The following is a 13,386-nucleotide window of genomic DNA, read 5'->3' on the forward strand; positions in this document are numbered from 1 at the left end:
ATCTTCTACACTAAATGAGTTGTTCAAAATTTACCAGAAGAGGCGCTGGCTGCGCACATGGAGGACGGCGCTTACTCACTTTCGTAGAAGCTACTTCGGGGTGTGTAATTTGTTGAGTAATGTGATAGCTAAAGACAAACATGTTCACCGTTTGGGGCTGCTTCTTTACGAAGTTACTCGCGCTTATCCTGTTGTGCTCATTTCCTGATGTCGCCTGGTGTGACCCTGCCAACCCGGTGTTTTGCAATCGGAGCATCGTCTCTCTGCAAACGGATTGCTCATTCATGGTAAACATATTCGTTATTATCAGTTCGCCTAGGTTGACAAGCCGTATAATCCATTTAAAGACAACCACACGTGCACGAAAGCCATTTTGTGCTGTTACCTTGCCGTCTGCCCGTTGATACTTGCACTCGTGCTCGTGTTAACCGAACGATACGAGTGACAGCTGATACTTGCTTCCTGCCTGAACTTGCTAACTATACGTTGATCTCACCGAAGCTTTAACCTTGCTCAACCTCGTTGCTGTGAATCGCTGTTCACTAATTCATTTTATATTATCTCCTTTTCCAGCTACATGAGCCACTTGGATCATGCATCATACATCATACAAACAGTGAGTGACGCAGTTCTTTGTCACTGTTGTCAGTTTTTTGCGATAACACTTGCTTGGCGGCGTTTGATCAAAACTTTCCTCTATCCTGCAAAATTGTATAGCCGATTGACTGAAATACGTCACTCGTTTTTTTTTAAATTCTATGATATTTCGCATGGCAAAAATGTGCAATCGTGCTCTTCGAGCCGCAGAGTTGGTAAAATACTTTGTGTTTGTCACTGAGGCACCAAAAATAATTTGCCTGAAGTGTACACACCTGTCAGAACCCAGGCAGCACGCGCATTTTCTCCTTATTATGCTGGTAACGGCTGTCAAACTTTCTGTTCTCTTCGCGGTCGATCTTGTTGACATCCGTATTTGCAGCTGTGTTCACGGAAGAACGGGACAACGTACGTTCGCAGTTCAGAGCGCGCCTTTCTTTTTCTCTAATTTTGTCTTCCTGCTCCAGAACTTTGTTTTCTGAATATAAATGTTTGCTGCGCAAGGTCGCTCGACTCCCGGCCGCAGCGACCACATCGAACTATATCCATTTCATAATTCTGCTGAGATATTGGAAAACATAAAAAGGGAAAACAGAAGTGTGTGTGTGTGGGCGCGCGCGCGCGCCCGCGTGGAAGACTCCTTCATAGTTTTCTTAAGTGCAAAAACGCACCAGACGGATGTTCCTTTCTGGGCTATTGTAAGCATACGTGACACATGCCAGTTTGTTCTGGGGTATCATTTGGAAGCTTAAAAACCTAAGATATTATCTGCCGCTGCAGATGCCCTATGACAAATCAGTATGTCTGAGCCGCTTGTTAAGCCCATGGTCATCGAAGTTGTGAATTTCAGTGCTGCTAGCTTAACTTTACAAACATTTCTTTAACTGTTTCTGAGGTCAAAGATGATGCAAAATTCTCGACACTTTTACATATATTCCTACTAAATGTTTCTTGCTAAAAATGATGGGAAATGCAGATTTATTTTACTTGTCCAACAAAATTTACATGATAAAACTTGGCAAATGTAAACAAAAAATTAAGGACCTATTTACAAATGCTTTAGTTGGCGCTGTCAATTCTTTTCAATTATTAGCATGTAAAATTAGTGCCCCTTCTGCATTTGTGTGTGCTTGCTAAATATATGGGCTAAAATCTTGGGCACAAAGTTCATCGTTTGCACATAGCCATGCGAAATAAGGTGGCTATAGCCCACCCAGCTTGTCCTCGGGCAGAGTGATACAAAAATGTGTACAAGCCTAGCTAGTTTTCAGTATAGAAAGCATTAAACATCTGTTAGCTGGTTATCACACTGATGTTATTTCAATTTTCTTTTTCAGGCACTTTTGCAATTTTAGCTTCTGCACTCTTTCATTTTTTTTTGCGAAGTGATGGATGTAACTTCGAGCGACGTGTAACTTTAAGAGACGGGAAGACAGCGGTGTGTATTGTAGAGCAAGTGGGAGTAGCCAATATTCTAGTTGGCATTTAAACAGAGAAGTGGAATTAAGGAGGACATGATGTAAGGCATAGAGCAGTTAATTGGTGGTCTGTTAAGCCCGTTTCACATGGTGCGATTTTGTCTGCGAATTTGCACGTGCGAATTCGCAGCTGGGTAAAATAGGCCGCCGGACCCTTCGTGCGTGCGTTTTTTCAATGTTCGGCGTGCTGAACTTCTCTGCGAAAAACACAGATGCGTTGGTAGCCACTGTAGCGGTGGAAGCAGACGACCAATAGGAGGCAGCTCGCTCATACGTTATCGCCAGTCAGAATGCTTAACGAGTATGCGAAAAACGCAGCTGCAGTAGATCCATGTGAAACGGCATTGCGAATTTCGCATCTGCGTAAATAGCAGCTGCGAAAAACGCACTGCAAAATCGCACCATGTGAAACGGGCTTTAGAGTTACAGAATGTGTGCCAAGAGAATGGAAGTGTAGTCGGAAATGGCAGAACTAGGTGGTGGGATGAAATTCGGAAATTTGAAGGCTGGAGCTGGGGGGGAGAGGGGGGGGTTGTCAGCTGGCACAAGACAGAAGTAATTAGAGGTCGCCTGGAGAGGCCTTCGTCCAGCAGTGAACATAAATATAGGCTTATGAAGATGACCCTTTCACTGCTAACTCCAGCCTCACTAGTGTACATTGCATGCGGCGAGTTACAGCCTCAATATGCAAAACATGAGTGTCAATAGAGTACACATAATAGTCCACCTTGCCGACTTTATGAAATGCAGTGAAACAATGGCTCTGTCAACCAATCAGGAATAATATCTGTGGTTGTATTTTGTAACATCTTAGGTTTTCATTTTCCATCATTCTTGCCCTTTGACATTGGATTACTCGAAGCCGCACCCCTATTGTTACAAGAATCATCCACTCACTGTGGTGGATCATAATAAATGAATATAATTGGAGGAAAAGGATCTTTGCAAAATAGAGCCACCAGTTGCATTTTCCAGGAAATGAGTCTCCTGGTTTGCTTCGCTTATTGTTCCATGATACTTCCGTTTAACTGGTCTTGCATGGGGGGAATTAATGGTGACTGAGACACAAAGCCACTTCTCAATGCCATGCTGACTTACATGACTTGTAGCTTTATCAGCACTGCACTTAGTTACTCTGAGCATAAATTTCAAAGTTTTAACAAAAGGATGTCAAAAAACATCTGCCGGTAAGAAAAATCTTTCAAATCAATCAAAACTGGAAAAGAGCAGTTATTGAACATCCATGGTCTCTTATAAGACTATCACAATCAGCATAACACATTACTGCAATCACTGAAGCTGCCATGCATGTCGGTGCAGAAATGAATGGATGACTTTATTCATTTATTCCAAGGTCAGCTGTATAATGTGTGATTATTGGTGGTCTTGAAGCATGCATAACATCTAGATATGAATGCAGCTAAACCATTGTTGCAGAAGCAACACTCTTCTGCTTCTGGTGTGTCAGTACAGGCCACCTCACACCTTGAGCATGTGAATGGTGCTGTTGCACTGCACACAGGTAATGCCTACAGATTGTTGTTGGGTTCAAAATAACTTGTCTACAACCTTTTTAGCTGTTAAGTTAGATGCAACTAGGCCAAAGAATGTATACTTATCTCAACACTTTTTAGAAGTTACCTGAAGTTGGCAGGAAAACTTGTAGAAGCTTGGCTCGATCTGCATTATAATGAGCTGCATAGCTTCAGAATCCATTCTTGTGTGGTAAGGCTGCACTATATGTATAAAAATGAACATTATTGAATAATACTAAAAATATAAACTACCAGTTTTTATCATATATTAGCTGAATGTCTTGGGCTAAATCGCTGATATTGAGAACACTTAGGCAGTTCTTCGAGCTACCAGAGAGATGTGCAGATTTGAAAGGGTTTGCCATTCAAAGCCCTTTAAATATTCTGTGTAGGGAGAGTTAGCTAAAGAAAGTAGCAATATACACCTTATAACTCCCCCCCCCCCCCCTTTTTTTTTAGTCTTTTTTATTGCGATAGCAATTATATGGACACTTGAGGTGCATATCTGCCATCGGCGTTGCCGTCACCATGCACAGTATGATCTATGTGCGAGTGAAAGCATGAGGGTAAGCTGGCGATCGCGGCCCAATCTTCCGCACGCAAGCGAACGATGCGGGAAGGAAGCGCGCCATCTTCCAGTCGCGTGCAACACTCCGGAAGGAGGGGTGAGGGGGCGTTTTACTTCGGGCTGCCCGAGCAATTGCGTGTGCCCGGCGGGCCGCAAGGCTCTGGGGGGAGAGAGGAGGCCGCATACTACGCGTGCGCTTCCTCCCAGGTGGCTGTATCTTGAAAGCCATCTGCAGCGGGGCAGAGTCCTTCCTCCCTGCGCTGTGTTTTTGTGGCTTAGTTCGCATTGATGCGAGTGACAGGACAAAAGTCAATTCGTTCGCTGCTGCTTCAGCGCTTACTCACTACAGCGTATTGACATCGAGTTTCCGCGGTCATCGAGTGAGATGCATTTATGTTTGCTTGTGTGCGCTTGACACCACGCTTGTTAATTTAGTTAGTGTGCCTATGTTTACAAGTTTATACGGCCGATAAAACTACTGTTCTTGCTTCGAATAGCTGTCCGCTGCCTTTCGGGTGAAACTGCGACATTTTTTAAAGTAAAATGGGAGCAAACGAGCTCAAAATTGCAACAAGTAACTAGAGAATTCCACAACTCGAACAATAATGGCAAGTCTGCATTCGCCTACAATAAATGGAACTGGTTGCACCCGCAGCTGTATAGATAGCACCACCCTGGCTTTTGTGTGTCCATTCAATGGTGACTTAGATATGGTGCATGCTGGCTTGGGATGAAGGCCAGTGCACAAAAATGCATGAGGACTCGGCAGGCGGCGCGCTGTTCTTGCCGCGTTTGCTTGCCTGCCAAGCTCATGATTGTGAGGAAGGTACTGCAGCATTATCTGTGCAGCTTCACACTTTCTGAGATAAGTAATCTTGAACCTAATGGCACCCTCCAGCACTTCCTGCATGCAGCATAATCTGCTGCTCGAGCGCCTGGCCCTCAAGAATGTCTTGGTGTGTACAGAGTATATTGATTGGGAATTCAATTCATGTGATAAAGTAAGAATTGTCAAAACACAGGCTTAAGAAGCAGTAGTATCAGTTCTTTTTGATTTAATGTTATATATTTCTTCAAATTGTTTTTAAGATTTTTATTTATTTACAATACTGCCACTCTCGATCGAAAGCGGCAGTATTGTATGAGCAAGGTCCCATGATCTGCTCTCCTGCTTTTTCTGAGTGCACCTAATTGATGCAGAACTTTTGTGCTTGTAACGCCATTTTACAAATGAACATGTGTAAGGATATTAAACACGCACTGGGCCCTTTGTTTTAGCATGCGACAGGAGGCACTTTATGGCCACGAAAATAAAATTTCTTGCTTCTCTCAAAAAGCCAGAGTTCTGTTGTCTGACACTATTATGTTTTTAACTTTTTTAGTAGATCAAATGCAGGAGAATGATAAAAAATGGGTTGGAGCATATTTGGCAACTATGCCTAAGTAATGAACAGTTGATGTCATCGAAAAGAACAGCACATGATTACCGTACTCTGAACTGCATATACCGTATTTTCGGACTGTAAGTTAGTGTTTTCCCAAATTTTCGGTGATGTGTCATATACAACGGTGCGACATACATGCATAAAATGATGTGCGCTGACACGACCAGTATGATTCTTTTTTGTATTCTTTTTCTTTAGCCCACCATGCCACAAAAACAATGTACCCTAAGCGACATGCCTGCAACGTCTTATAAAATTTATTTAGAGGCCGGTGACTGCATCAGAGGACGAGGCCTTTGATGGCTTCGAGTTAAGTGCAACAAATGCTGGACCTAAGAAAAGTGTTGGTTCAAATTCTTTTTGCTGGAATTTACCACTCGTTAAAATTTTTTTTGCAGAAATTTAGTGCCCCAAAATGGGTATGTATGGCATTTTGTGATGAGTGCATAAGCTTGCATAATTGCATTTCATTATGCCGATCGAGTGAAAATAGGTGCGTCTTATACATCGGTGCATCCGATATACCCATTTTTTCTTTGAAGTTTATGAAAAAGGGGGAGGGGCGACTTATAAAACGGTGTGACTAATCGTTTGGAAAATACGTTAATCACTACACTCGGCCAGGACTGAACTGTGGGGCCAATTCCTTGGAGGCTCAAGCTCAAAATTGCAACAAGTACCTAAAGGATTGCACAACTCCCCCAGCAATAATGGCAAGCCTGAATTCCATACCTTCAGTAAGTGGAACTGGTCACGCCAGTAGCTGCACAAATAGAACAAGGTTGGCACAAATTTGGAAGATGTCTAAAAGCCATAAAGGCAGTTAGTTTACTGATGTCATTGTAAATAACACCATATGATCACTGTTCTCTGCTTTGACTAAACTGTGGGGCTAACAAGGAAGTACGAAAGGAAGCTAAGGGCTGTGCTGCAAACAATGACAGAAAGGAAGACGATATTGAGAAAATCGAGAGATAGGTTGGTGGCAGTATGGATTTGAGATCAAATGCACCTAGATTATATTGACCATGTTCTTAGGGGTGGGCAGCACGAGCAGGACAAAGGAAGTAGACAATATGAGCGCAGACTGACAACTAGTTTATTTTCTTCAAACAAGTGATTAAATATACACAGAATGGGATCATGTGACACGTACAAGTGGTGAAAGGGTGTCAGCCTATCTTGCCATTCAAGAACTTGGGTTTCTTTATCATGCAGAGAGATAAAGGTCTGGCTGACGCATGCGCTGAGTTAGCATGCATGAAGTAAGCTTCTACAATCTCGTGGTTGATTTGGTTTCCACATTTATATAGTATTTCAGTTTTTGAAACAAAGGTTTGCAGTGGCAAATTCTACAGTGCACGGCCAGATTTGAACTGGTTGAATTCCTGATAGTGGCTTGGTGTTCCCTAAGGCAGATGTTTAGGCAACGTTCCGTCTGCCTGAAGTACTTTTTGCTGCACGAAAGTGGCATGATGTACACAACTCCCACTACGCATGCGACAAGCTGCCCCGGGTGCATGATATGACAAATGGCCTTGGACGCTTGCTTAGGTGTATTAACACGAGTGCATATCTTGTTTAACAAGTTCTTGGCTGAAAAGACTACTTGAACACCATATTTCATACTTGCTTTTTTTAAACCATGCCCCATCTGATGTACATAAGGAATGACTGCAAACCTTCTCCCCGTTTCTATCTGCTGCTGGAGTGACTCTCCTTTTTTTATATTCTTTACTAGCCCTTCAGAGTGGCACAATAGTGGAGTTTGGAAAGCCGGCTTTTTTCTAGACAATTAAGCTGTTGCGAAAAGCTGATATTGGTGAAGTGGTAGCATGACTTTCTAACAGCGGATCCTAAACATGTTGTAGCGATGCCTCTTTTCACTAGTTTATCTCTGCATGATAAAGAAACCAAGTTCTTGAATGGCGAGATAGGCTGACACCCTTTCATCACTTGTATGTGTCACACGATCCCATTCTGTGTATATTTAATCAGTTGTTTGAAAAAATAAACCAGTTGTCAGTCTGTGCTCGTATCGTCTACTTTCTTTGTCCTTCGTCTGGGTTGTGCTGCCCACGCCTAAGAACATGTTCAATTACCAAATCGCCCAGCTTGCTGTGTTAATTTAGATTACAGTTAAACCTGCTTATAACGAACCTCCATATAACGAATTCCTGGATATAACGAAGTTTTTCTATTCCCCACCGTTACTCCATAGAAGCGCATGTATTTGAGACCTCTACGTAATGAAGTGGCAGCGGGAGACCCCCTCGAAATAACAACTTTTCCCCGACGACAACCTTGAGATCTCGCGCCAAATTTTGTGATTTTTGCGCGAGCAGCAACTGGAAGCACCTTCTCCGGCACGACGGAATGCGAAGCGGCAGCGTCACGCTTGGCGCGCTCGAATTCATTTCGAGGCGAGAGCGAGCGCACGTGTGCGTGTGTGCGAGCATGCGTGAGGCGGGCCTGCATCCCTCGACCCGGCGATCTTGCCGCCGCGGGCGTGACCTTTCCCCCTTCCCTCATTCAAACCTGATCCTGCCGCTCAGGAGTACGACCCTAAATTTGCGCTACCATATCGCCATCCGCATTTCAATATGGCCGCCTCTTACGCACTTCGTGCCTAGGTCCCGTAGCTTCGACCATGTGCTGTAGTACGTGTGCTTAGGCATTAGTCTACCAATTTAGTTAAACAGCGAATGTTGACAAGTTTATACGGCCGATAAAACTACTATCCTTAGTTCGTATAGCTGTCTGCTAATTTGCTGTCGCAATCGATGCTTTGCCTTTCGGGCGAAACTGGGACTTTTTTGTTCATCGCAACTTTAGTGTATTGGGAGTAAATCTTGAGCGATAGTTGTATTTCTGTATGAAAGCATGAGGTGCGCGGTACTGTAAAGGATATTTTTTTCCTCTCTTTTGGTCACAGAAAACGGGTGCGCGTTATGAGGGCGCGTTAGAATCGAGTAAATATGGTAAGCGTATCTTTTTCATATTTTCGTGCCGAACCTGCATATAACGAAATCCTCTTTATAATGAAGTTTTTGGGGAATTTGTCAATTTCGTTATATCCACGTTTAACTGTATATTCTAGCTGAAGTTAAGAGGAAGACTTGGAATAGGGCAAGTCATGTAAAGTGTAGAACAAACATCGCAACTGGTAATCTATTAATGTAACTGGAGACATTGCCCAAAGATTGAAAATATAGTCAAGGGTGGTAGAGGACTCAGATGGAAGATGAAATTCGCTCATTTGCATGCATTGAATGGGCTCAGCTGATAAAGGGCAGGTGTAATTGAGCATCTCGAGGAGAGGTCACCAATTTGCAGAATTCTGCACATATGAAGACAAGTTCTTCTTAGCTGACTTCATACGGGGTTGGCATATCTGCAATCTGGCTATCTTGTAACCACTTTCAGAAAAATATGGTCAGTTAGGTAACTTGTAGATATCGTATGAACATGAAACATATCAAATGATACCTCTTCATGCCGAGAACACGACGATAGTCAGTGACTAACGATATAATCAAAAAGGAGTATAATTAGCTGTAGTGATGTTATAGATGGGGTGGGGATATGAGTGCCTGTGTCGCTGCCGCCCTCTGCTGGGCCACTGCTAAGTGCTATCTAACTTAATTGCAGCATCCTTCGCCAGATGGCGCAAATGCCCGACTTCAGGGCGGAGGAGAGCTGGGTCAGGGAAGCAGGGCAAGCGGAGAGCCGCTGGCCACGTGACTGCATCACCTGAGTCTTAGGCGTGCGTTTTGAAGAAGTCGTAAACACTCAGGGCTAATAGACACTATACCTCACGATTGCATGAAAGAGCAACATGAAAACCGCAGTGAGGGGCACATTCCAGAGTGTCAAACGCTGAATAAAGAAATCGCCAACCAAGTGTCAGTGCTAAACAAGACACGGTCGATGTAATTGTGCGTGAAATAATGAACATGAAAATAGACAGAAAGTGACATATTATCAACATTCAGTCATTGAATAATTTGAACCACCATGTAGGTCGACCTTGTCTTCTTTAGCGTAGAAACTTGGTTGACCCTTTCTTTTTTTTACTACCAATGTAACCACTAAAAACATGTAATTTATCCTGGACAGCTTACAAAATTCTGTAGCGTTACTCATGACTTGCCAAAGAGAAAAGAAAAGAAAAACACTGATGAAACTGGCTATTGACACAACTAGATGACTTAGTAACTTGCTATGAGCAAGGCGGTGGTTTTTAAAAGGCTGTGGAGTTGAAAAAAGCAGGAAATGTCAGCTGTACTGTAGATTAGAATGTGCACCACCATTTATTATTAGTGAGCTTACCTTAGTTTTGTCTTGTTGTAGTTGATGCCTCTTGTTGATGTAAAAGAGTTTGTTTGACACGGTACAAGCTGCTGCACATTTGTTCACTTCTCATTAAATTAGCACAGCTTCAGTTGAGCCTCTAGTGTGTAGCGTGCCAGCACCATTTATTGAACTGTTTGGCATATTTTTGCTGTTTCCAGGTTGCCGCACTTACGACTATTCTTCCTGGGACCTGAATGAAGAGCAAGTAGTCACTTCATTGGAGGACCTGGACTACCACATTTACCTGTCAACATATTATTATTCAAAGGAAGTTGCGCTAAATGTTTCCTTTGAGACCACATCAAAAGGTATGCTTGATTCGTTTCGCAAGCTGAGCCGTGGGATTTTGCAACATTGTATACATTGTAGTGGCAAATTGCTTGTGGCACAAAAATTAGGATTCAGTATTGGAGAACAGAGGCTATAAAGCTCTTCAGTGGTTACAAAGTAGTGACCTCTTGAGTCTTCAGGTTTGGCTAGAAAGAACGTTTATTGACCTCTACACATGCGTACAATAATGGCATCTATAAGGCATCTATATATACCATTATGTGCATTATGCATTTAGCTTCATGCTGTAACAAAAAGCATGATTCTGGATGCCCTGATGGCTGAGACATCGCTCCCAAAAGATTGCAAGTAGCCTAAAATTTGTTTTGAGAAAATGCAAGAAAAGAACAAAGAAATATCATCTTTAATTGAATACAACAAAAAATACTGAGATATTTACATTGCTAGATGGTTAGTAGCCACCAGGGAAATAATCAGACTGCTTACAGCTACCCAAATACAATTCTTGCAATAAAAAATCAATAAAAAATTTTTTGGTCTTGGCAGACCTGTGTCCTTCCCATAAACATCTGTTCCCTCCCCCCCCCCCCCCCCCGCCCCTCATACTATCACCTGCTCTGAGAAATCCGTTAAATTTAGTAGGCAAGAAACAGTGTGGGAGGCCCCATTAGTCAGCTGAACTACGATTCTCCATTTGCAACCACTTTTGCTCTGCAGTCTATCATAGTTGTACAATTTAATATTAGTGCAGAGTGCACAAGAAATGGTTCATACATAAGCTTGAGGCATGAGGAATGTTTCTAATATTTGAGTAGCAGAAGAAAATGCATTCGTTTATCAGCCAAGTCAGCTGCATACGACATGCGACCAAAGTTTCCCAACATTAACTGTTGCACCACTGCCACAATGCAGATGAGAACATACATATTCTTCACGGGGGGACAGAATGTGAATTTTGGTTCTTTTGTAAAGCTGCTGCTGGGTACTGTAAAAAAGGCACCGTTTTTTTTTTTTTTTTTCAGACGTATAAAGTATGGCTGTGTCTGTTTTAAAAGTCTGTGGACGTTAAGCAAAAGGGGGAATTTAGGTGTGAAGAGCTTTAGCTGCTTGTCGTCTAAATATATTTTACTAAATTCACAGTGGTAGTCTTGCACAGCCAGTCTTGGGAGTGATGTCCCCTGCAAGCACTTTGTCTGGACAGTGAGATGGTGAGCGAGGGACTTGTTGCCCATCACCTCAGCGTCCCATCAGCCAATAACTTCTGATGCCCCTTGCAAACATGTGCACCCACACGTTTGGAAATGCTGCTGTTGCTTCACCAAGTTTCTCTCTGACCGTTTTGATCGGATCACTGTCACCCGAGTTTCTGTCATACTCTTACTTGAAATTTTATTACAATAGCAATTATATGGACACTCTAAGCGAGATTCCGTCGTCGCCATCGCCTTGAGGTTCCGTATGAAGTCCACAGGCGATAAAATCATCGCCGCTTGCCTTACCCTGTATGTGCGAGTGAAAGCAGGCGACAGGTGAGCCGGCAATAGCGGCTTGCGCACACAAGGGTGAGAAGCGGGAAGGAAGCGCAGTCTTTCAGTCGCGCACAACACTCAGGAGGGAGGGTAGGGAAGTGAAGGGGCCACGCTTTGCTGTGGCCGTGCGCTCCCGCCGGGCCAGAAGGCTTCTGGGGGGAGGGGGGGGGGGCGCATTCTGTGCCGGGGGGCAAGCGCCCGCCCGCGCAGCTGTATCTTGAAAGTGATCTGCGGCAGAGCAGAGTCCGCCCTCCCTATGTTTTCGCAGCTAAGGGCGCATTGATGCGAGCACCGGCACGAAGCTCAATTCGCTCGCTGCTACTGCGGTGCTGACTCACTCCAGCGTTTTGGCAGCCACTTTCCGTGGTCATCGAGTGAGATGCGTTCATGTTTGCTTGTGTGCACGTGACACCATGCTTGTTAATTTAGTTAGTATACTATGTTTACAAGTTTATACGGCTGATAAAACTACTACCCTTACTTTGTATAGCTGTTCATGAATTTGCTATCGCAATGGATGCTTCGCTTTTCAGGCCGAAACTGCGACTTTTCTCGTTTACTTAACAGAAAGCAGAAACAAAAACTGGACAGTACACTTTAAAGGTCGATGACAATGACACATCCACAGTCTTTGTCTTTCACCTTTCTTTTGCATTATTCCATTTTTGAGATCCTTGTTGTTATTTCAAGATACCAACTAGCCTTACTCAAGACTATTTTTCGCTCATTTGCAGTGCTTAGCTAACAGGGCATCAAAATTATTTTAATTGAAAAAGCATGGAAATCCATTTTGACGAGAGTTAGACTTCGAAATGATACTCTGGCTATTTGAAACAGGCAGAGAAATCACTTCATACGAGAGGTGCTGTTTGATCTACCTATTATGGCTAAAGGAGCAAGGCATTGAGATGTTATCCGATGCACAAGTGATGAAAACATTATTGCTTGTTTTTTGAAAAGTAGGGGTGTACGAGTAACTTTTGAGACCGAATCAAATACAATTGAGTGGTGCAAAAGCAGATTGAATATTGAATATTTTTCTAATAGTTTTCAAATCATAAGTAGCCATTTTCTCAATTGATGCAAAATGATGTTCAAATCCTAGTATTTATAACGTCAGCAAGTTTCTGTCACTACAGTGCATGTTATGAAGTGTTGTTTATTAGAAGCACAAATAGGAGCATTAGGAACAAACCAGCAGTTTATTCGCACACACAGAGCTCTTTGGAGAGTGCAAATGATCACTGTACAGCTGGTCAAGTCTGGCTCCCCTGATCGACGTAGCCTATTCCACTGCAAAAGTTCTCAAGTTTTATGCCGATACTGTGCCCGCGGGGATGAAAATTATTGTACTTTAGTTCCAATTTTATGTTAAATTGCATTGATGTTGGCATTTGTACATATCACATTCTTCTTCTTGCACATTAAACAGCAACTGCAGTTACCACACGAAGAGCATTGGTAACATTTTAACATTAGATGCTCACCTCCCTGCAGCTGATTGTGGAAATTTTCACTGCTAATGTTACCAGAATTAATATTACCTGCAATGCCTTGGGTCGAGCATGTTCACTGGTGTGGCTACTT

The 13,386-nt window shown here is 43.0% G+C and overlaps 1 protein-coding gene across 1 annotated transcript in view; it reads left to right on the forward strand.

Annotated features, from left to right (window-relative positions):
* The first annotated feature begins 37 nt into the window (after positions 1-37).
* Positions 38-13,386, forward strand: part of LOC119455957 (uncharacterized) — a 38,245-nt gene continuing 24,896 nt past the window's right edge. Inside the window, exons 1-3 of the mRNA XM_037717510.2 lie at positions 38-287; positions 574-616; positions 10,138-10,287. Coding sequence (XP_037573438.1) covers positions 141-287; positions 574-616; positions 10,138-10,287 — 340 coding nt within the window. The 5' untranslated portion in view covers positions 38-140. The remainder of the gene's footprint in view (positions 288-573; positions 617-10,137; positions 10,288-13,386) is intronic.

Source organism: Dermacentor silvarum, chromosome 6 (assembly GCF_013339745.2).
Source record: "Dermacentor silvarum isolate Dsil-2018 chromosome 6, BIME_Dsil_1.4, whole genome shotgun sequence".
NCBI classification, from domain to species: domain Eukaryota; kingdom Metazoa; phylum Arthropoda; class Arachnida; order Ixodida; family Ixodidae; genus Dermacentor; species Dermacentor silvarum.